Below are 25444 nucleotides of genomic sequence, written 5' to 3' on the forward strand. Positions count from 1 at the left end.
AGGAAACTTAGGATTACCCCAAAGATAGGTAAATTCATGTAAATCTGAGAGGTTAAACTTTCTACATATGTCTCGCCATATATAGTGAATATGACGAATAGTCTTAAATCGAACTCTTTTAAAATAATTGGGATCGGACATATGCTGGAGCAAGAATCCAGTATTGGGACCAGATGCCAACTGATACGCTAACCAAGGCTTCCTCACTTCTGGTCCTTTAATTAGAGACTGGATTCGACTAATAAAGGCAGCCCAGAAATATACTCTGAAATCTGGAAGTTTAAAGCCTCCCTGTTTAAAAGATAGCTTAATGTATCTAAGCGCTCGTCTTGCTCTCCGATGATTCCAAATAAAGCTTCCAACCATACTATCTAAACGCTTAAAAAAAGACATCGGAATCTTTAAGGGGATGGTGCGAAACAAGTAAAGGAATTTAGGGAGTACATTCATTTTTACTATATTGCACCTACCCATAATTGTCAGTGGAAGCTTTTGCCACCTACGTAGGTCGTCATTCACCTTTTTCAAGAGCGGTGTATAATTTAAGTCAAATATGTCATCCGTGCTAGCACTTAAGAATACCCCCAAATATTTAGCCGAATTTGTAATGCCTAAAGATGCTGGGGCACAAGTCAAAGTAAAATTTAGGATAGACTGTGTTTTATTCAGATTCAGTTTATATCCAGAAAATAGTCCGAATCGCTGCGCTTCTTGAGTTATTTCAGAGATAGTTTCTAATGGCCTACTAGAGAAAACCGCGATGTCGTCCGCATAGGCAGTGAGTTTCAAAAATGTGCCATTAAGAATAACTGGTAATATAGAAGTATTAAGAAGTAGGTGTTTAATAAAGGGCTCAATATATAAAGCAAATAGTAAAGGAGAAAGCGGACACCCTTGACGTGTACCGCGAGCAATTTTGAACACTGACGAAGCAAAGCCATTGTACTTGATGGTAGCAGTGGGATTTTGATAAAGTTTCTGGATAGCCGAGATAAACCTCCGGCCGAGGCCAAAGGAGCCCATCGTACGATGGGATCAAGAGATATAAAGGCCGTAGCATCTGGGTTGGGTTTCTTTTTTTTTCTTCATATGTTTCCTAAGAGAACCCTTAGTTATTTATCAGTCTATTAGGATTCTCAGTTAATGTTGACTTTCGACTGGCAGCATTAATGATGATTTATTTTAGTTCCTATTGTTAGAATTGAAACTTTTGCTGTACAGTTGTTATCCTAATTTATAGGAATCTGAAGTTGAGGCTATACCCTACTAAGAATTACTAGTATTTTAAGTTTAAGCAACTTTAGTTATTTTATTGTAGGTGTTCTGTCGACTTTAAAATAAAATCTTTAGTAGTACTTTGTATTTGAAGCTTAGTGTACTGTTTTTTCTAGCAAACCAGGGACCCTAAACTGCCAATGAATATTTTAGAGTTTACATTTGCCTACTAATTGTTCAATACACTCCATGCCAGGCTGCAATGTGAAAATGTCTCACAACCAATACCACAACCAATACCATTTATCGTGCTCTTCCTTGTTTCGCTCAACATGAAAGGGGCGTCAGAAAGGAATTAGACACTACGTTACTTACGTGTGCTGCTTTGAAAATATTTAACGCTTGTGAAAGAGAATCCCTTCATTAGGGCCGTTAGTACAGTATGTTGACACAGTCCCAGTACGCACTATTTGTTCCCAAAATTGATGTAAATTAAGGTGCAGATTCTGGCCATTACAGATCTTCTTTAACCACCTGATTCAGTACCTGATATTGAAGGTTGCAAGGGACCCACGCCATACAGTTTTGGAGGAAATCCCATTTTACGGAAGAATGGTACATTCTATCCAAATCTGAATTATGTGTTTTGTGGGGAAAACACTCCTATGATTTTCACCCTGTGCAGATTTCGACAGGTGAAATGTACCCAGGGAAAAGGGCTCAGAATGAGGTCAAAACGTATGGAAATCAATATGCAAACTGTGATCCTCATTACAGGAACTGCAACTTGGCATCCCACGAGAATTTTGCTAGGGAAAATCCCCATCTGGGCAGTCTTGGTATTTCCCTGTAAGGAAACTCCTAATAGGTAATTGACAGCTGGCCAAAGAGTTAAATTCTATATATTGTTTTACATTAGGATATCAACCAAACGATGGAGCAAATGATAAAGAGGCAGGTTATTGCATGGATAATCAAAAGGATTTAAAACTAAAAAAGCACACTATGAAAGGAGATTGTTGAGCTTCACTGCTTGATTCAGCTCATGTTGAATTCTTCAATTTATGTGCAATTATGTTACAAGGGTTAAGATAAGGTTTTAGTGACTAAATGCACTTATATTTTATGGTTTCAAAGAATGTAATGAGAGTTACAAACACTATTTAAAAAGGCTGTTTAGAGGGGGAGGCATTTTCATGCTATATTCTCTTTTTTCTGTTTCAGGTTGTGGAACGTTGATAGTGCTGGAACAAACTGAATTGGGGATCAGTGTCTTCAGAAGGTAACAAAATACTTCAGAGTTTTGGGAATGGTTGGTCTTCTTGCACTTAAAGGTCCTGTACAAAGAGAGAGGGAGAGATAGAGTAGCAAAAAGGTCATCACAGTTCAGCCATTGGTGTTGTGTCATTCACATATTGATCAGCCAGTCTTCATCAGCCATTGATTTATTGTAACTGGCCTTTATTAACTATGGAGTCATCAGCCATTGACTGATTTATAACTGTTAAGGCATGGAATTTTACTAACAGCCTTTGGCCATTTCATCAGTGCTTCAGCAGGCATAGAAAGGGGCAACCCCTTTTAGAAAAAAATATTTTCTGCCCTGCCAAGTGTCCCTCATCTTGTGTTAGACTAATGCAATTTCGAAAAGTTCCTGCATCACAGCAAGACCCGAGATTACTCAGGCAATCGATGAGATCAGCAAATACGTTTCTCTGGATGGTGCTGAGATTTTGTCCTGAATCCTACCTTGCTAGCTAATCATAACCGGGGTTGTCACAGTCAGTGATATGATCGGATATACGGCCATCCTTATGACTGGCTAAGCTGCAACTCCTGTGACACTGGATTGGTTGAGCTGTGGTCCCCCAGACACTACATTGCTGAGCTGAAGCTCCCCTCATACTAAACTGATTGAGCTGCAAATCCACAAGACTGATTTCAGAGCCATTGCTTGGCAGTCTCCATGGGCAGGATAATATGTGGGTCTGATACGCTCACACTAAGTCTCATGTATGGATTGCAGCATGAGAGTCACACATCACAGTGCATATGACCCACTATGGCAGTTCCTGATATCCAGACCCGAACAATCCCCAGTAGTGGTCAGGTCTGTTTACCTTTCTTTTTCACAATCTCAAATGGTTAGAGCCCCACCAAGCTGGTCGAAGGGGATTAGGAATCTGTTTGAGTGACCAGATCAGATGAAGTGTTATCCAGACAAACCTGTAACAAACATTTTTTTGAGACAGCTAACACATTTTATAACATATTTGCATTTGAAGTCATACTACTTTACATGTGGAGCACTTCTATAACATTGATTTGGGGAATCAAATCAGTGAACCACAGATCACACATATCAGATGCAAATGCATAAATCAAAGAACTATCCTCGAGGTTTACCAATTAGTTAGTAGCAGTGGCATACCATTCCTATACAAACAGTATGTGTGAATCTTATACATGTGGGAATGAACCGGTGGTCCCATTACATCCGAGACAATCATCTGCACGATCCTCAGTGCAGTGCCTCAGCCCCCCAGAATATAGAGGACTGATGGAGTCTCACAGTGGGACCAGCTGGCAGCCTCAAACCTATTCATCTGAGCAGTGCAGTAAACCACTCCAGGTGTTACTCGTAGAGCATATGCAGTATCACACACTCTTTCAGGTCAACCAGGTAAGGAAGCTCCATGCCATAGCCACTGAAATCTGAGGGGCCTGCAGTCCACGGATTTTAACTTCCGAGTGGCTAACTCAAACCTACAGTGTATTTATTTTTTATTAAATCAGACTACCACTGTTAAATGCAACATGAAAGTTTTATTTTTTAATTAGTATGTTCTCCTTGGATATACACACACAACATAACATACCTATTAATACGAGGACCGGCCATTGACCCTAATCAAGTGTGTAATTACTATTCTAACTCCATGTGCGCTTTGATAGTAGGGTAGGTTGTAAAGTGGACCAAGGCAAATCTAACTGCGCTTTTAGTTTTTTGATACACTCTCTCAAAAGAATCTAAAGACACTACGGGGATTGGTTCTCACAAAGATAGTGTTTGTTGACAAGGTTAACCCATGCTATGAGGACTGAGCCAGTCACCACAGCGTGGGTAATACATTCTCTCTCTCTCTCTCTCTCTCTCTCTCTCTCTCTCGCTCTCTCTCTCCTCCTCTCCCTCTCATCACGCCTCAACCTGGCTTTGTTCTGCCTTGTGAATTTTATTACAAAAAGGAAGAGGCTCAGCAAAGCAGGAGTTGGTAGGGTTACATCATGCTACTAGTAACAAACTTTTCAGTTTGGGGATTTCCTTTCTCCATTAATTGTTTTCATGGTGTCCAATTCAATGGAAACAGCTTCCAGTATGCACCATTTGTTAAATGATTGGCCACAACTGGAAAAGAGGGGCCTGATATTCTTGCCATTTGGCAGCCTTACAGTTGGCTCTTTCGGGACCGGAGAGTGTGGGTGGGACACTGGCAGACACACCATATTGCACAAGGGCAACTTGTCTCCATATGTATCCTAAAGAGGCACATAGGTCTCAAATAAGGAGTATTTCGCTTAGAACATGTGAGTCACCAAAAGTAAGAGGGGCTTAGTGCTTAATCTGAGCCGGTGGTTACCCGTGAACCGCACTTAATTGGCAACACCGGCACTTATGGCAGGCTGCTACGTGGTGGCACTGTTTGTCTTATTTAGAGATCAGCACAACAACAGTTGTTTATTAATTCAATAGACATTAGAAATGACTGATACCTGCCGCCCAAGCCATTCTTATAACGTTAGGGGCCTGGAATAGTTAGTCTGAATTGTCACACTTGTAGGCGTCTGATGGTTAGTAGTTGTGTTGCTACTGTCATTGGCAGCGCTGGTAGTGGCAATGAGTGGTGCTACAGTGACCTCTTGATCAAGGCTATGGCACTTATTTTTATACAAATTAAGCACTGGGAGGATTTGTCTGGTATGACACATATTGTACTGTGTGCAACAGAATAATCACACCACTATAGGCTTAAGCAGTGATCGTATACAGTAGGGTTCAACCAAAAGGTCCTGAAGATATAGATATATATATATATATATATATATATATATATATATATATATATATATATATATATATATATATATATATATATATATATATATATATATATATATATATATATATATATATATATATATATATATATATATATATATATATATATATATATATATATATATATATATATATATATATATATATATATATCTCCTTGTAACAATTTATTTAGTCGACAGAGCCCAGTCTGTCACACCAACGCTTTTCGGCCTTGCTCACGGTAGGTGATTTTACTTCCTGTATCTGTTTTATATCATTTCCTGTTTGTACAAGGTTTACAATGACCCCATAGAATTCTGGGATTTGTAGTCCTTTTTAACATTAAACAGAAAAACCCGATGACAGTGAAAAACAAATAATAATAAATTTTGATTTGTTTTACAAAAACGACGCACTCATGTCGAACATATTGGCAAATAAACTGGTATTGGTAACCAGTTTGCAATTCCATTAAATAATAGACTGGTTTTAGTAATCATTTTAGACATGAGAAGAATGAAAACTACTTGAGGTATAGTACATATGCTGTGAGATATACAAGTGTGTGTCACAAGGGATTCTGAATAGATGAAACAGAAACGTGCATTCCAAAGCAGTAGAAGGGAGTAAAAAAGGGGTACAGTTCTAAGAGCGAAGGCTCGTGAAGTTGAGTTCTTTGATATTCATCAATGTTAATTTAATGTTAATGAAGATGATCAAAATATCCAATTGTGTGTAATAAGGGTATGTATCAGAGATGGACATAAAGTTCTTCGTCCAGATTCATCCCTCTCGGGTTTTTAGTTCGCAGTCTGATAATGTACTTTGATTCAAGTTGTCGCAGTTTTCTTTGTCGATCACCCATCCTTTCATGACTTTTTATTGTGTCAATAGCTAAGAATGACATGTTTCTCCAGTTTCCTTCGTGGCAAGTTAGCATGTGTTTGGCAGTTGCATAGCTCAGGTCTTTGTTGTTTACTGCTCTAATATGCTCTAGAATACGCTTTTTGAGCATGCAAATGGTGCTGCCAATGTACATTATGCCACAATCGCATTGGATCACATATATTACAAATTTGGTTGTACATGTAATTTTGTGATCAATGTGGATGATGTTTCCTTCTAGATCCTTGATAGTTGTCATGTTTTTCCCAATTTTACAGGCTTTACAATTGTTGCATTTCCTGAAGCCAATCTGTTGTGTTGCAAGCCAGTTTAGTCCTTCTTTTTTCTTACTTTGGAAATGACTTTGCGTGGCGAGATCTCGGATAGAGGGTGCTTTCCTGTATGAGATTGAAGGTTGGGTGCCAATGATTTCCACTAGGTCATGATCTTGTTGTAAGATTGGCCAATATTTTTGGAAAATTTGTCTGATTTTGATTTTGAAGTATTCTTTGCTGTATGACATTATTAGTCGTGGTGCTGTTTGAATGGTGTTCTCGTTGTCTGGATGTGGATGTTTTTTTACAAGAATGTCTATTCGGTTCATATTTTTAACTTTGTCCATACTTTTGTTGAGATCTCTCATTTTGTATCCACGTTTATGTAATCTCATGGCACAATTGAGTATTTCTTTGTTTGCGTCCTCATTTTTTGAGCAGTTTCTTTTCATGCGAATGAATTCGCCGTAGGGGATGCTTTTCAATAGAGCCTTGGGGTGGAAACTTTCTGCATGCAGGATGCTGTTTGTGGCTGTTTTTTTCCTGAAAAGTGTGGTTTCGATTTGACCATTCTCAATGTATACTGATATGTCAAGGAAATCAACAGCTTGTGTTACAAGTAAAAGAGAGTCCAAAATCATTGTTGTTGAGTGTGTTAAAATACTGCATGAATTCCTCTTTATTGACATTCCAAATTAGGAACAGGTCGTCGATATACAGTGACCACAAAACAATTTTGTCCAGTGCCCCGTTGTTCTGTGGGCCCCAGGCTATTTCCAACTCCCACCAACCCATTGTGAGGTTAGCATAATTGGGTGAGAAGGAAATGCCCATAGCACAACCGCATCGTTGGTGGTATAGTTCATGATTGAAGAAGAAGATATTATTGTTTAAACATATTTCAATCATGGTTAGCAACATGGCAGAGTGTTCTAGTTCATGTATGCTTTTTTGTCTCAAGAAATATGCACATGCGTTCAGTCCAATGGTATGTTTGATTGATGTGTATAATGACACTACGTCTATGGTTACCATGAGGTATTCTGGATTCCATGATGTGTTAGACAAGATCCGCAGAAAATCACTTGTGTCCTGGATGTAGGAGGATAGGTTTTTTACCAATGGTGCAAGGTAGCGGTCTATGTATGATGATATATTCTCGTACAGAGAGTCACAGGATGATACGATTGGTCTTCCTGGTGTTTTGTGGATCTTTGGCAGGAAGTATATGGTGGAAATTGTAGGACTTTCCTTCAGTAGAAACTTTTTCTCCTCAGTGTTGATTAGTTTGTGTTCGTGCCATTCATCGAGGTGTTTTTTGATGTCTTCAATCATTTTGTGCATTGGATTATTGGTCAGTTTGGTATTTTTTTGGGCATCATTTAATTGTCGGTATGCTTCTTCCATGTAGTCGCTGGTGTTTAAAATCACGATATTGCCACCCTTATCTGCGGGCTTCATGATTTTCTTTCTCCAAAATAAGATTTTACAATTGGGATTGTCTTTCTGCCCACCACAAGAATTTGAATATGTGTCAACTAGAATTGACACATTTAAATATACACGAATGTTAAAGTTAAAAAAACATTTTGCGTCAGACCCTGGGAGATACAAAACAACAGGTGTACACAGGAGTGTGGCTTTGCAAGCAGAACTTTGTAATCTATAAGTACATAATATGGATTTGATGTGTGATTTGGAACAAATGGGATCCAGTAGTACCAACGACAAAATCATGCCATCAGACAATGGACATTTAAGCACAGAAGAAATTGCAAATGAACAAGGGATCAATATTGGTGCAAGTGAGACCACGAACTTTCGGCCACGCTCAAAATTCATCCCCATGACTGCAAGAGACTCAATAGACGTCTTTAATGAATTGGTAGTGAATGATTTAAAAAACTTGGAGAAATGTACTGGCGCAAGATAAAAAAAATGGTCACAACAGCAGAAAGAGTGTATGGATCTGATTAAAAAACTGTCCACAAATGATAATTGTATTGTACAAAACGCTGATAAAGGTGGGAATATAGTCCTGTGGGGCGGACAGAAATATCTGGACGAAGCATACAAACAACTGAACAACAGAGTGAATTATGTTAGAGTTCCCTCCAATACCATGATAGCGAGGCATCAGCTGTACAATACACAACTACAACAATGGTATGATCAAAGCTTGTTAACACGTGAGGAGTTTTTGTACTTGAAGATCAATAATCCAATAGTACCAGTTTTTTATCTAATACCCAAGGTACATAAAGATCTAAATAATCCGCCGGGCAGGCCAATTATTTCGGCTATTGGAAGTGCCTTGGAAAATACCTCCAAATTCATTGACTCCTTTCTATGCCCAATGGTAAAATTGTTACCCTCTTTTATACAGGATACGGGTGACTTTTTGAAAAGCATCTATGATTTACCGTGGGAAAAAGACATGCTCTTAATAACTATCGATGTCACAACACTTTATACGAGTATCAGACATGAAGATGGCCTGAATGCTATTAAACATTTTCTAGGCACACGTCAAATATCTTTATGGTCACATACACAAATGTTGATCTCAATGATAGGCACCTGTTTAAAGAACAATTTCTTTCTTTTTAATGGGGAACTATTTCATCAGTTGTGTGGGACTGCAATGGGCACCTGCTTCGCCCCAGCTATGCAAATTTGCATATGGGCTGGTGGGAGGAGCAGGTGATCCGGCATGAGTACCAGGAGGTATGGCATAATAACATCCTCCATTGGAGTCGGTATATAGACGACTTGTTTGTCGTCTGGAAAGGTTCTGAATCATCAGCCAGGCATTTTGTCAAACAATTGCAATCTAATAATCTAAATCTGAAATTCACAAGTACTATTAGTGATGAAGAAGTCAATTTCCTTGATCTTACAGTGTATGTAATTGATGCTAAGCTGCATACTAAAATCTACCGGAAACCAACGGCAGGAAACACGTTGCTTCATGCAACAAGTTTTCACCCTCATAATTTGATCAGAAGCATCCCCTATGGGGAATGCTTGAGAACCATGCGTAATTGTAGTGAGCCTGAAGTTAGGGAGACTGAATTGGCAAATTTATATTCCCGCTTCAAATCCCGAGGTTACGGGGACAAGTGTATTCAAACAGCTGTCCACAAGGTCAAGGATAAAACTAGGGAAGATATTTTATTCAAAAAAGCTGGGTCCAGCAAGAAATCCAAGAGCAGGGAAGAGGGATCTAATGAGTGTAGAATGATAACAACCTATAATAAACAACATGGTCAAGTAAGAAATATTCTGGCAAGACATTGGCACCTGATCCGTAATGACCCTGTGTTAAACAAGATAGTTCCAGCTAGACCTTTAATAACCTTCCGAAGAGCTAGATCCTTCAAACAAATGCTTGTGAGCAATATGGCTCCCAAACCCATAGCTGCACGTCCTAAAGCTTCTTGGTTGCAACGCAAGAATGGCTTTATTAAATGCACTAAGTGCAAAGCGTGCCATCATGGTAAAAATACAACAAAGTATGTCACAGGTTGCTCTAAATTTGAAAAAAATATCAAAGGGCAATTTGATTGCAAAACTGATTTTGCTGTATACGTACTTAACTGTCCATGTAATTTATTATACGTGGGCAGCACAATTCTTCCAGTCCATAAAAGAATTCTGCAGCATCTTCGAGCCATTAAAAACGGGGATAAGGCGTACCCTGTGGCTCGGCATTTTGCAAAAAACCATGAGAATATTGTTTCAGGCCTCACATATTTTGTCATTGATGCGATTGCTCCAAATATTAGAGGGGGTGATAGGGAAAAAAACCTAAGAAAACTAGAATCCCGCTATATTTTGGAACTAAACAGCAGAGCCCCGTCAGGCCTTAACATGGAAGAGGACCTGTATACACATCTATAGGGACTGAGATAAGGTATCAATTAAGCCATTAGAATGATGTTATTGCTGCTATCTCTTCATAATCTCTTTTTATATATGTTTGTGTAATTGCAATGTTTTGTTAGTTTAACACTGGGTGGCACTGTATTATATAGAACAAGATGAGTTCATATTTGCTATAAGATGTTGCAGAAATATGTGTAGCGCATGCCCACTAGGGCTGAATATGACAGACGGTAGCAAGAACCATTGCGCATGCCCACTAGGGCAGTTTTTGAGGTATTTTGTGTTGAATTAAATAATAAGGAGTATAGTATTCATTGCGTATTTACGTAGGATAATTTAAGAGTACACGAACTATCCTAGTTTTTTTATTAACACAAATTCCGTTATGTCTGTCCTTGCTTTAATGGTGAATTGTAAATGAACTACGAGTCTGTTTTCCATTGCACTACATTTGTAGTCTATCATGTGACTTGTCATTTGCACAGCTTTATAATGGTGTTTTCTTGACAAAACTTTGTTGGTGAACAAGCCTGCTGGTTCAGGCGAAACGCGTCCGACACTGCCGAAGATTAAAATCTAATATAGATTGTCAAGACGTGGCGTCGTCATTGCTTTTCTGAAGTGAGGAGTGTATGCTTATATATATATTTATATATATTATCTACTGGCGGTCGCCAGTAGATAGTTATAGTTAGGACCGTGTTTCCATAGGAAATCTCAAAATTCTATTTTGAATAACTTTGGCGCCGGTTGACGAATCTTTGCGAAATTTTCAAAACTAATGGGGTGCTCCGCTCAGCTCCTATCCTGAAAGTCTCGGGGGGATTCGTCAAGCGGGGGCCGAGAAAAAAGGGGGGTCCCAAAACACGTTTTCCCCATGCATTTTCCCATAGGACCTTTAGTCGAAGGTACAGCCCGAATGGCTGAACAGAATTACTTGAAATTTGGCAGAGAGGTAGTCCTCAGGTCAGGGAAGTGCCTTTTGCATATATGGAGTCAATCTGTTCAGTAGTTCCAGAGAAAATTGCAGTAAAAAGCACATACATATCTATAGCCGCGCACCGTGCGCGCACCGTACGCGCACGGTGCGCGCACCCTAACGTGCGCGAGCGTAATTCTGATTGGTTGTTACATGTCAGTCAACGTTCGAATCGGTCGAAATCAGGAAGTGTCGGCCGACATTTTGTTTGTTGTCAGTGCGAGAGTGGAAAAGGAAGGTGGCAAACGTGAAAAGGGGGCAGGGTAGAGAGTCCCCGACCCCCTAGCCTTGGTCAGGGGGCCCCTGAAGGACCCCGAAGGCAAAAAAAACATTTACATTTTTTTTTTTTAAATCGCGGGGGTGCGCGCACGGTGAAAACCCATAAAAAAAAAAAAATTAATACGTAGTTTATTGAAAAATAAATATATAAAAAAATTATAATACATACATAACTTAGCATTTAAAAAACCATACAAATTCACTGAAAAAAACATAGGTTTCCAATCCAATCTAATCCAAAACAGCTTTATTCGACATTTGTCATAAAAGCAATAACAAGTACAGGAGCAGCATATATACAAATCAAAAAATAAAATCCCTAAGAACAACTTAATTGACATGTAAGTTTAAAGAAGCAACCATTAAAATATGTACATAGGTTAAAAACATTACAAACATTCTCACTAAAAAAGCTACTTGATATCCAGGGGCCAGTGTTACATTAATCCTCAATTTTACGTTTTCGTATGATCCAGGCCCATCCTAGGAACTTTGCCACGGCTACAACTATAACTGGTGAAGTGTTAGTGCATAATATCCTCATTGTCTCACCATTGAGCCTAGTGCCCAATTGCTTACAAAATGGTCTCAACCACACCCTCCTAGGGGAATGGTATGCGGGACATACAAAAAGCATATGGCTTAATGTTTCCTCTTGGAACTTGGAACTTACACAATGGGCATAAGTTAGCTTAGCTCTTGGGGGCATTAGACCATCGAATAGTAAAAGAATTCAAGGGCAAAGATCCTACCCGCAACTGGAAGTACAACTTTCTGTCTAATACTTTGGTGACAAGGTCCCAAAAGAACTCCAACCTTGGGGCAGATTTTATATTCAGAAAGTCATCAGTTAAACAAGAGGTTTTGCAATCGGTCAATATCTTTATATTAATCATCTCCCAGTATTTTTCTTTTAAACAAGATTTTGTCGGAAAAGAAACAACCGAAGGCTTTACCCATAAGTCACTCATACCCAGCGCCTCAAGGGTTTTTCTAAGGTCCTTGAACCACCCAATATCACGGGATCCAATCATGGACAAAACATCCTTAAAACCAGCGGCATACTGGGATAATGCCGGCGTAGTCCACAAACTGCGCCAATATAAAATTGGTCGTAATCTAGCTATGTCAGCAATAGCATTCTTACCCAGATCATACCTAAGAGGAACCAATGGCGTACTTTGGGGAAGTGATGTAATGCCTCGAAAAAACCTGTTCTCAGAGATAGTTAAGGAGGACAAGCCTTCGAAGCCCCACAATTCAGCCCCATATAATGATGCACTAACTGCTTTAGCACTATATACCTGGAGTACAGGCTTAATTGGTTTCGTTAATGATTTCTTAAATTCGCCGCTTATTACTCCAGTAAGCTGTCTATGCTTTAAAGCAGCCAGTTCTTTCTGTTTGGTCCGCTTAAGATTATTCTGGATATTGACCCCTAGATAAGTAAAAGCCTGCACTTGTTCTAACGATTGGTTAAACAATAAAAAGGAATTTTTTAAAATGCCGGTGGGGATTAAAAGCCATGAACTTGGTTTTCTTGACATTTACTTCAAGGCCCCGTTCGTGACAAAAATTCTCAAAAATACCTAACGCTCGCTGGAGACCGCTGGGAGACTTAGCAATTAGGAGCGTGTAATACATACATAACTTAGCATTTAAAAAACCATACAAATTCACTGAAAAAAACATAGGTTTCACACACGTTATAGTTAGGAATTAGCATTTAAAAAACCTTGCAAATTCACTTAAAAAACCATAGGTTTCACACACGTTATAGTTAGGTGGTTATTTCACTTGTAAGAAACCAATGAAATTCCCCCGTTATAGTTACTTCAGATAACTATAACTTGCGCAACCGCCACTCTATCACAAGGATGATGTCATCAGTGATGTCAAGAGTGATGCCACTGACCATGTCATGAGTGATGTAATATGTGACGTCATGAGCAGAGGATTGCTGGCGCGCAAGTTATAGTTATCTGAAGTAACTATAACGGGGGAAATTCATTGGTTTTTTACGAGTGAAATATCCACCTAACTATAACGTGTGTGAAACCTACGGTTTTTTAAGTGAGAATATATATATATATATATATATATATATTATCTACTGGCGGTCGCCAGTAGATAGTTATAGTTAGGACCGTGTTTCCATAGGAAATCCGCAACATTCTATTTGGAATAACTTTGGCGCCGGTTGACGAATCCTCGCGAAATTTTCAAAATACCCTGAAAGTCTCGGGGGAATTCGTCAAGCGGGGGCTGAGAAAAAAGGGGGGTCCCAAAACGCGTTTTCCCCATGCATTTTCCCATAGGACCTTTAGTCCGAGCTACAGCCCGAACGGCTGAACAGAATTACTTGAAATTTGGCAGAGAGGTAGTCCTCAGGTCAGAGATGTGCCTTTTGCAGGTCTGGTGTAAATCTGTTCAGTAGGTCCTGAGAAAGTAGCATTTAAATCAATATATATATCTGTAAGCGCGCTCCGTGCGCTTACGGTAAGCTTACCGTACGCGTACGGTGCCGTGCTCGAGCTCAATTCTGATTGGTGGTTACATGACTGTAAACATTCGAATCGGTCGAAATCAGAAAGTGTCGGCCGCCATTTTCTGTCTCTCGCACTGAAAAACAAAGGTGGATAACGTGAAAAGGGGGCAACGAAGAGAGTTGCAGACCCCCTAGCGTTTGTCAGGGGGTCCACGAAGGACCAAAAAGTACGAAAAATACATTTAATAATTTAAAAAAAAAATCGCAGCGTACGCGTACGGTAAGCTTACCGTACGCGCACGGCAAAAAAAAATAAAATAAAAATAACAATCACATTTATTAAATAAATTGAAGGACCCGCAAGGGAGACAAAAAAATTGTTACTGTGTAAAAAAAGGCGAGGCGCGCACGGTATGAACTGCGCAACGTGGGTGCTCGGTGCGCGAATAGCACCGAGTGCCCACAGCGCGCGCACGGTGCGCGAAGCGCACCGTGCGCGCAGGGTGTGCGCAAGGTGAAAAACCAGAAAATAAATAAATAAATAAATAAATAACTTAGCATTTAAAAAAACGTACAAATTCTCCGAAAAAACCATAGGTTTCACACACGTTATAGTTAGGAATTAGCATTTAAAAAACCTTGCAAATTCACTTAAAAAACCATAGGTTTCACACATGTTATAGTTAGCTGTACATTTCACTCGTAAAAAACCAATGAAATTCCACGTTATAGTTAGATCAGGTAACTATAACTTGCGCGACCGCAATCCACAATGTGTCATTTCAGATGTCATCATTGATGTGAAGAGTGATGTCACTGACCATGTCATGAGTGATGTAATATGTGACGTCATCAGCAGTTTATTGTGGGCGCGCAAGTTATAGTTACCTGATCTAACTATAACGTGGAATTTCATTGGTTTTTTACGAGTGAAATGTACAGCTAACTATAACATGTGTGAAACCTATGGTTTTTTAAGTGAATATATATATATATTTTGAGGCTCGGACGTAGGGGACTGGAGGGAGCACTTTAAACACCAACAATACATCCTCACCTGCTGCTACACGGCCCCTCCTTTGCAAGGCAAACTTCAGCAACTATTTCAAAAACATCAGATCCAGCTGCCGCACTTACCCGATCAGATGCACGCTGGGAACTGTAGGCTCACATTTGTCTGCAGGATCCTTTTGCAGCAGGGTCAGCTGATCTCCCACCAATGGGAGCGCCAGAGGAACTACAAAGGAGGGAGGAGGTGATGGTGTGGCAACAGCGGCGTCTGAAGAAGGCTGACACGCCGAAATGCATCATGCCAAGCTGTACCAGTGAATAAAAGTCTCCCGACATGTTCCCCGCTGTGTTCTCGTGACTTGCTTTCCAGTAAAGTGGTCTTTCCTTTGATGTTCGTCGCGCTTGCCAGCAACGTGAAACGAGGACCCGTCCTGCAAGTGTCCTGGGCAAGTCTGGCAAATGGACTGTTTGTGTTTATCAAGTGATTGATAGCCCGAGGACCGCCTTGAGAAAAAATCACGCTAGTGACTGCTGCTAATGGCAGCCTGTGACTGCATGGGGAGGTGAGCATGATTACAGTTCACCTCGCAGCCCGGTTTGTTTCTATTTTGAGGCTCGGACGTAGGGGACTGGAGGGAGCACTTTAAACACCAACAATACATCCTCACCTGCTGCTACACGGCCCCTCCTTTGTAAGGCAAACTTCAGCAACTATTTCAAAAACATCAGATCCAGCTGCCGCACTTACCCGATCAGATGCACGCTGGGAACTGTAGGCTCACATTTGTCTGCAGGATCCTTTTGCAGCAGGGTCAGCTGATCTCCCACCAATGGGAGCGCCAGAGGAACTACAAAGGAGGGAGGAGGTGATGGTGTGGCAACAGCGGCGTCTGAAGAAGGCTGACACGCTGAAATGCATCATGCCAAGCTGTACCAGTGAATAAAAGTCTCCCGACATGTTCCGCGCTGTGTCCTCGTGACTTGCTTTCCAGTATAGTGGTCTTTCCTTTGATGTTCGTCGCGCTTGCCAGCAACGTGAAACGAGGACCCGTCCTGCAAGTGTCCTGAGCAAGTCTGGCAAATGGACTGTTTGTGTTTATCAAGTGATTGATAGCCCGAGGACCGCCTTAAGAAAAAATCACGCTAGTGACTGCTGCTAATGGCAGCCTGTGACTGCATGGGGAGGTGAGCATGATTACAGTTCACCTCGCAGCCCGGTTTGTTTCTATTTTGAGGCTCGGACGTAGGGGACTGGAGGGAGCACTTTAAACACCAACAATACATCCTCACCTGCTGCTACACGGCCCCTCCTTTGCAAGGCAAACTTCAGCAACTATTTCAAAAACATCAGATCCAGCTGCCGCACTTACCCGATCAGATGCACGCTGGGAACTGTAGGCTCACATTTGTCTGCAGGATCCTTTTGCAGCAGGGTCAGCTGATCTCCCACCAATGGGAGCGCCAGAGGAACTACAAAGGAGGGAGGAGGTGATGGTGTGGCAACAGCGGCATCTGAAGAAGGCTGACACGCCGAAATGCATCATGCCAAGCTGTACCAGTGAATAAAAGTCTCCCGACATGTTCTCCGCTGTGTCCTCGTGACTTGTTTTCCAGTAAAGTGGTCTTTCCTTTGATATATATATATATATATATATATATATATTATCTACTGGCGGTCGCCAGTAGATAGTTATAGTTAGGACCGTGTTTCCATAGGAAATCCGCAACATTCTATTTGGAATAACTTTGGCGCCGGTTGACGAATCCTCGCAAAATTTTCAAAATAGGTGGGGCGCTCCGCTCCGCTCGTACCCTGAAAGTCTCGGGGGGATTCGTCAAGGGGGGGGCTGAGAAAAAAGGGGGGTCCCAAAACACGTTTTTCCCATGCAATTTTCCATAGGGACCTTTAGTCCAAGGTACAGCCCGAACGGCTGAACAGAATTACTTGAAATTTGGCAGAGAGGTAGTCCTCAGGTCAGGGAAGTGCCTTTTGCAGGTCTGGTGTCAATCTGTTCAGTAGTTCCTGAGAAAATCAAAAGTAAAATCATATATATATGTGGGCGGAGCCTAACCACACATCTCATCCTGAGATCTGATTGGCTGTCAGCACTTCATCCAAGAAGTGTTGGCAGCCATCTTGGGACCAATATACATGATAGCACCTCATTAAAAAGCATTGCAGTTAATAGAAGGTTTTAAGACTTTAGTTACATTATAAATCATTTGTTGATGGTACCATACTCATTTTAGGAATTGTGGTATGTTCTAAGGTGATTTCACCATGTGAAAAAGCCTTCTGCTGGGATATCATGATTGAGAGAAAAATATTTTCTCATGCCTTTCCCACAGAGGTTTGGAAGGTGATCTATAAGCTAAACTGAGAGCTTATTTTCTGTAAATTCACATTATCTTTCTCAGTCATGTGAGAATGAAGTCTGACATTCTCAGTAAAACATGTACATCCAACAAGGGCAGAGACTGTCAGTTGATTCCTTTGTGTTCTACTGCAGCTTCCCAGAGTGTTCCAAAGAACAACTAGAGCGCTAACAGTCCTACTTATGATAAACGTATGTCACACCTGAAGCCATCTTGCTTGGATTAAAGTGGTAACTCTTAAAACATTTAATTTAAAAAGGAACAAAATGAGGGGGTTCATTTTTCCATAAAAAGTATGATTAGTGCTGCAGAAAGAAAAATTAGGGCAAATTTTGAGTGACTTCTCAAATCCTCTTCTATTTCATTAAAAAATTCTGACATGCAGACTGAAACATGCACTTTCAATACCAGCAGCAGTTTTCCCTGGTGAGCAGTAGCTTTACTACAGTGATCTAATGAGCAAAAAGAGTGCTAACATTCTGAATTTATGGCAAATGCGTGACACATCTGAATGCCTTCTTGATGGAATCAAAGTAAAAAACTGAAAGTATTTCCTACTGAGGAGACTGCAGTAAATGAGGAAATTAGGAAACTTCACAACACATAAGTCTCCCAAGATGGCCACCAGAGACAAAAGAGACCAAATGTAGCCCAAATATCACCCAGATGTAGCCCAAGTATAGCCCAATGACAGAATGTCCCAGAGTGTTCTTAAAAACAACTAGAGCGCTTACTGTCTTCATTATGACAAAAGTATGGCACACCTGAAGCCATCTTGATTGGAATAAACTGGTAACACTTAAAACATTTAACTTAAAAAGGAACACAATGAGGGGGTTCATTTTGCCATAGAAATTATGATTAATGCTGAAGAAAGAAAATGAGGGCACATTTTGAGTGACTTCTCAAATCCTCTTCTATTTCATTAAACAATTCTGACATGCAGACTGAAACATGCATTTTTAATACCAGGAGCAGACTTCCATGGTGAACAGTCGTTTTACTACAGTGATCTAATCAGCAACTAGAGTGCTAACTTTCAGAATTTATGGCAAATGTGTGACATATCTGAATACCTTCATGATGGAATCAAAGTAAAAAACTGAAAGCATTTCCTACTGAGGAGACTGCAGTACATGAGGAAATTAGGAAACTTCATAACAAATAAATCTCCCAAGATGGCCACCGGAGACAAAAGAGCCCAAATGTAGCCCAAAATCACCCAGATGTAGCCCAAATATAGCCCAATGACAGAAGTGTGCAAATCACTTATTATTTTGTGTTTTTGCAGTGTTATATAGTGCAGACTTGTCAGGTATTGGAGTGCTTTACAGGAGCATTGGTTACATCACACAAGAACAAATTCATTTTGGTTGTAGACATGGGGAGACTAAGTGATTTGACCAGGATCACAGAATGTCGAGCTGAATCAGAAACTCCAACCTGGTTCCCCAGTTGCAAAGTCTGCAGTTCTGGAAGTAACACCACATCCTCTACCCTAAGTGCAACATTTAATCAAGTGGTCAACTGGATAAAAAAACATAAAGATAACAAATAATTTAAAAGTGCTGTGTCGCTATTTGAAAACTCAGAAAATATGTCCTTATTTTAGTCTTTTAGAGCACTAACCATAATTTTGATGCCAATAAGACCCTCTCATATATGTAATTTCTAAAGGAAATGCTCTAGGTATTACAGTTTTGATTACATCAAGATGACGTCAGGCGTTCCACACTTTTGTAATAAATATAGAATGTTAGCAATCTAGTTGTTCATTAGGATACTGTTGAGAGGCAGAGGCCAGGGGCACGGACTCTAAAAATTGAAGGCAGGTAGGAGGGTGCAAAGGCAACAATTTAACCACACTGAGCAGGCAGGAAGGGCCGTGGCAGCACAACAGACTATGGAGGGCAGTGGAAAGGGGGGCAGGGGCAACAAACCAACAATACAGGACTTGCAAGAGAGGCTGTGGCAATGTAATAGACCATTGTGGGCAGAAGGAAGAGGCAATGGTAGTACAACCATACATGCCAACAGACCCGATTCAGCCAGGAAACGTCCAATGTTTTTAAGCTCAAATGGGCTTTATTTGATCTGTCTCCTGTCTACAATCTCCTCTTTTTCAATGTAACTCAAAGGGGAAAATCAATACCCCAGTTTTTTTTCAAAATCTCCCTCTTACCAAGTTAAAAATGTTCGCAAGTATGGTACATTGGATCATGGAAGGAAATGGGGTAGGGACATGGACTTGGATAACAGAGGACAGGAGGGACATGGAGAGGTGCACCAAACTGACCCTGCAGGGCAGGCATCAGGGTTTGCAGCAGCACAATACACCACACAGGGCATGCGGGACGGGAGTGCAGCACAACAATCCATAGAAAGCAAGAGGGAGGGGACAGGACCATGCACATGGACAACAGAGAACAGAGGGGCAATAGGCAATGATAGCTAGCTGACCATAATGGACAGACAGGAGAGAAAGCTGCAGCATAACAGAGCAAAAAGGGCAGGAGGGACGGATCAGGGGCATTACAATGGAACAGACAAGCCAGGAGGGAGGGAGTAGGGGTCTGCACATGTAATCAGAGGGCTGGGGGCAAGGGGGCAGGGCAGGAGCAGCAAGATAGCCATGGAGGTCATGCAGGATTGGCACTAGAAGCAAGACACACCATGAAGAGCAACAGTGAGACTGTGATGGAATACACACAGACCATGGAGGGAAGGTGGGAGGGGGTCAGGGGCAGCTAACTGACCACACAGGGAAGGTGGGAGGGGCCATGGCAGCACAGAAGACCTTGCATGGCAAGCGGGAGGGTTAGTGGCAGCACAATGGCTATGATGGGCAAGAAGGAGGGTGCAGGGGTATGCACAAAGGACCATGGAGGATAGAAGGGAGGGTCAGGAACTGAGCACAGACAAGAGAGTGCAGGGGAAGGGGCCTCACAACAGACCGCGCGGGGCAGGCAGGAGGAGCAGTTGCAGCACAATAGATCAGGGAGGGCAGAAGGGTGTGGCAGTAAAATGGACCATGGAGGACAGGAGGAAGGGGATAGGGGCATGGCATGTGGACAGGCAGGGTGGAGGTGGCAGGGACAGGTTACAGTCATCTGACAATGCTAGGCAGGCGGGAGGGGAGTGGCAGCTCAACAGAACACTCAGAGTAGATAGGAGTGTCAGATCCATGGAACATAGTGGGCAAAAAGGATGGAGCAGGGGCATGCACAAAGACATCGGAGGGCAGGGGGAAGGAGAATAGGGGCAGCAAGCTAAGCACAGAGTTTAAGCAGGAGGTCAATGATGGGGCATAGAATTGGGCAATGGAGGGCAGGTGGAGTGGACTGGTACATCATACTAAATTGAGGGCAGTGGCACCACATCAGACCATGCATGGCAGGAGGGAGGAGGCTAGTCCATGGATTCACACAACAGAGGATAGGGAGGAGGGGGATGGGGCAGCAAGCTAACTGTTCAGAGAAGGCGGGTATTAGGAACTTTATTGTTTTTAAAACGTGTGTCTGTGCGAACTACTTAAAATATGAGCAAGTATGCAGCATAATCTCACTTTTATTCAGGAAGAAGAGGACGTTTGTGACTGTGACTCCGGGCTCACTTGGCAGAAACACCCCCTGACCCTCCACCCCCTATCGCAAAATGTAATGCCCGTGAAAAGGGTAGGTGAACACAGTGTTATATAGAACATAGTCCTGAGAGCACGATTGAAAATGAAAACTAGATATAGTGTATGGTATAAACTATGCACCAAAAAGTGTGATATAAGAAGAACCGGGCGTGAAATATAATATGCAATACATTGTGCGCAATGACAGATTCCTTGGAGAGCGCGAGATAGCACAGGCACTTGCGCGTGCTATGCGATATGCGCCTTGGAGTGTAATATGCACAGGGCAGTGTTGTGTAACCTAACTAGTCTCTAAAGTTGTAATATAAAATATGTGCTGGGGAGTGTAACGTTGCATATGCACTGTGACAAAGATATGGATCCCAGATTGTAATATGTATGGCATAGCACTGTGCGTTATAACATAGGCATCGAGGAAGGCACGTTAGATGGGGAAATATAACCCGTGCGAAGACAAGTGTGGCATGACATATTCACGGGGTGGTGTTACAGTGCACATGGGCTAGAGAGTGTCATAGCATATGCACTAGCTGGTGGAATACAACACAGAGGTGTGTGGCACTCAGCAGGCAATGGTGGGTGTAACACAGCATTGGGCTCTGCCAGGAGCGCGCTGTGACTCTCAAGTGATGTTCGTCCCCTTTCCAGAGAGTAAAATAAAAAGTATTACACATCCGGCAGTGGATGTGTGTTTTATTAATCGTGAGGGGGGTTTCTTGCATAGTTTTGGTCGAATTTTTGTCGAATCCCCTTTGAATGGCTTGGTGTGCATGTGTATTAAATGTGCCCGTCAATAGCTACCCATGTTTGTATAAATAAACGACAAGGGTGTCTACCGGGATTAGGCACGGTAGGGCATCAGACATGTCAGAGCTTCACTAGTGGTGTAAATACATTCCACGTGGATTCATTGTATGCATAGTCGCCTTTTATTGAATATCACGCAAATCGTCATGGTGATAGGTACGTACGGTTTGTCCAGCATGTCCTAGGTGTGTCTATAAATATATATTTTTTAAAAATAATAAAAAACAGTGGCCGGCCCTGGGGATTGGGGTCAAAAAAATATAATTAGGAGACAGGCCCTGGGGGATGGGGTCATCAGGGCCAATAAATTAGAATAAGAAGGGGAACCACACAGCTCCCCTTCTTAAAAAAGTAAAATAAATAAAAGACTGGCATCGTGCCGGAGGCCATGCCCCCTCCTTGCAGCACTCTGCAAACGCGCCCCCTGGCGAGTTGTAAGTTAGGGAATTAATTCCTCTTCAATACTGAGGGTCCCCGAGGGCCAACTAGCCCAACAGGCATCTCCAGTATGCGCCAGGGAGCTGCGCTGCAGACAGGTGTTCTGAGGCCAAGCCCCTTTTTACACCTCTCTGCAACGCAGCTCTGTGGTGCTTACTGGAGGTACCTAGTGGTCTAGTGTGACCCTAGGGACCCTTAGGATTCAAGGGGACTTAATCTCTCAACTTAGAACAGCCACATAGCGCGTTTACACAGTGGTGAAGGGAGGGGACGGGGCCTGAGGTGACGTGTGCAAACACGCACTATGGCACGTTTTAAATTGGGGATATAATTTCCCTTCAATACTGAGGGCCCCTGGGGGCTAACTAGCCCACCAAGTGCTTCCAGTAAGTGCCACTGAGCTGCATTGCAGAGAGGTGGTCCAGGCCGTGCCACTTTTTACACCTCTCTGCAACGCAGCTCTGTGGCACTTACTGGAGGTACCTAGTGGGCTAGTTGGACCCTCAGGATTTAAATGAACTTAATCTCCCAACTAAAAACGGACACAGGGCGTGTTTACACAGTGGTGAAGGGAGGGGACGGGGCCTGAGTTAACGTGTGCAAAAACGCCCTGTGGCCTGTTTTAAGAGGTAGTTTTAATCCCCCTGCCCTAATATATACTAGGGGCTTACAGAGGAGGTCATGCTAATCACAGGGGGACCCCAACGTATAATGTTCCCTAGTGTATGTAGGTGTTTTCACTGTAATCTAAGTGTCTTTTAACATAGCACTGGCTCTAGGACTGGTTAGTCAGACTCAGTTACCACCAGTATCCGTCTGAAAAAGTTGAGGGTACAGGATGATTTTGCAACAAGGCTTCTTTCTGCTCTTCTTTTTGTTCTTTCTGCACGTTATCCTTCTTCCTGCACTTTTCTTCGTCTTTGAGGACTTCTGTTGCTTCTTTCTGCACTTCTTTTTTTTCTTTCTGTGCATTTTTTCTTCTTTCTTCACATGTCCTATCTCTGTAGGCATAGTTAGAAATAAGCATTTAAAAAACCTTTGAAATTCACAGAAAAAACCATAGGTTTCAGGCACGTTATAGTTAGGAATTAGCATTTAAAAAACCTCAGAAATTCACTGAAAAAACCATAGGTTTCAGGGGTGTTATAGTTAGCTGGACTTTTCACTTGTACAAAACCATTGAAATTCCCCCGTTATAGTTAGTTCAGCTAACTATAACTCGCGCGCCCGCAATGCACTGCTGATGACGTCACATATTACATCACTCATGACATGGTCAGTGACATCACTCATGACATCACTGATGACATCTCAAATGACATCACTGATGACATCACTGATGACATCATCCTTGTGATTGAGTGGCAGACCTCCTCTCACCCTAATATAACCTTTGATACACACATTCAAAAATAGAGACTAAAATTTTCAAAACAATGGACATACCAATACCAGTTACAACAACCTCTTCAGTAATTCTAAGATCCACATACACATCCACTCATTCACCAACAGTCCTATACAGTCGCTCATACATGTACTCACTCATCATATGTACTCATACACCTATACATCCTGATACACAATGCCACTCATCCATAGAGTTACTCACACACATAGTCACTCATGCTAATAAAGAATCAAACATACATTTACTTGCATATACAGTTATACACACACCACCACACTTACTTCTACGGAAACTTACACATACTTAGTCTTTTAAACAATCACTTATAGAAACACATACTTATTCATACAGGAACTCTTTCAATCTCTCACTCTCACATATACTCACTTATATACACCAATAGTCACATATACTAGTTTAAAACATATGTAGTTACTCATAAAGACACTATTGAGACAGTCACTCACTCACTAACACACCCATACACACACTCATCCACCCATACAGTCCTGCACACATGCTGTCTTCAACACATACAAACAGTGAGTCACTCATTCATGCACCTATGCACTACGTAATACCCCCCACCGAACCATGCAGACACTCAGACTGATACTCAAAAAAACAACTAATAACCTATATAGACACCCATGTAGCTACTCACCAACCCATGCAGCCACTTATACACAAAGTGAGAGACTAATACAGATATTTACATATTTAAACATTACTCACTAAGCCATGTATTCACTATGATACACTTAATCAGTCAGTTACACAATCAATTTTCTAAAAACAAATCATCCATTTAGACACTTGTATACCCATTATTCTTCCATCAACCTTGAGATATACATATATAAAACATATTTAATTTTCAGAAAACACACATTCACTGGATGATGTAATCAGTGATGTCATCAGTGATGTCATTTGAGATGTCATCAGTGATGTCATGAGTGATGTCACTGACCATGTCATGAGTGATGTAATATGTGACGTCATCAGCAGTGCATTGCGGGCGCGCGAGTTATAGTTAGCTGAACTAACTATAACGGGGGAATTTCAATGGTTTTGTACAAGTGAAAAGTCCAGCTAACTATAACACCCCTGAAACCTATGGTTTTTTCAGTGAATTTCTGAGGTTTTTTAAATGCTAATTCCTAACTATAACGTGCCTGAAACCTATGGTTTTTTCTGTGAATTTCAAAGGTTTTTTAAATGCTTATTTCTAACTATGCCTACAGAGATAGGACATGTGAAGAAAGAAGAAAAAATGCACAGAAAGAAAAAAAAGAAGTGCAGAAAGAAGCAACAGAAGTCCTCAAAGACGAAGAAAAGTGCAGGAAGAAGGATAACGTGCAGAAAGAACATAAAGAAGAGCAGAAAGAAGCCTTGTTGCAAAATCATCCTGTACCCTCAACTTTTTCAGACGGATACTGGTGGTAACTGAGTCTGACTAACCAGTCCTAGAGACAGTGCTATGTTAAAAGACACTTAGATTACAGTGAAAACACCTACATACACTAGGGAACATTATACGTTGGGGTCTCCCTGTGATTAGCACGACCTCCTCTGTAAGCCCCTAGTATATAATATATATATAGATCAAGAGACGCAGCGGGGCTTCAAGGACTTTTATTAAAAGAA

At 41.4% G+C, this 25444-nt stretch overlaps 1 protein-coding gene across 1 annotated transcript in view; it reads left to right on the forward strand.

The window, feature by feature from the left end:
* The window catches only part of PEX7 (peroxisomal biogenesis factor 7), a 1030600-nt gene that overhangs the window by 53076 nt on the left and 952080 nt on the right, over positions 1–25444 (forward strand). Inside the window, exon 2 of the mRNA XM_085611529.1 lies at positions 2440–2497. Within this exon, the coding sequence (XP_085467655.1) occupies positions 2440–2497 (58 nt within the window). The remainder of the gene's footprint in view (positions 1–2439; positions 2498–25444) is intronic.

The sequence above is a fragment of the Triturus cristatus genome, chromosome 6 (assembly GCF_964204655.1).
Source record: "Triturus cristatus chromosome 6, aTriCri1.1, whole genome shotgun sequence".
NCBI lineage: Eukaryota > Metazoa > Chordata > Amphibia > Caudata > Salamandridae > Triturus > Triturus cristatus.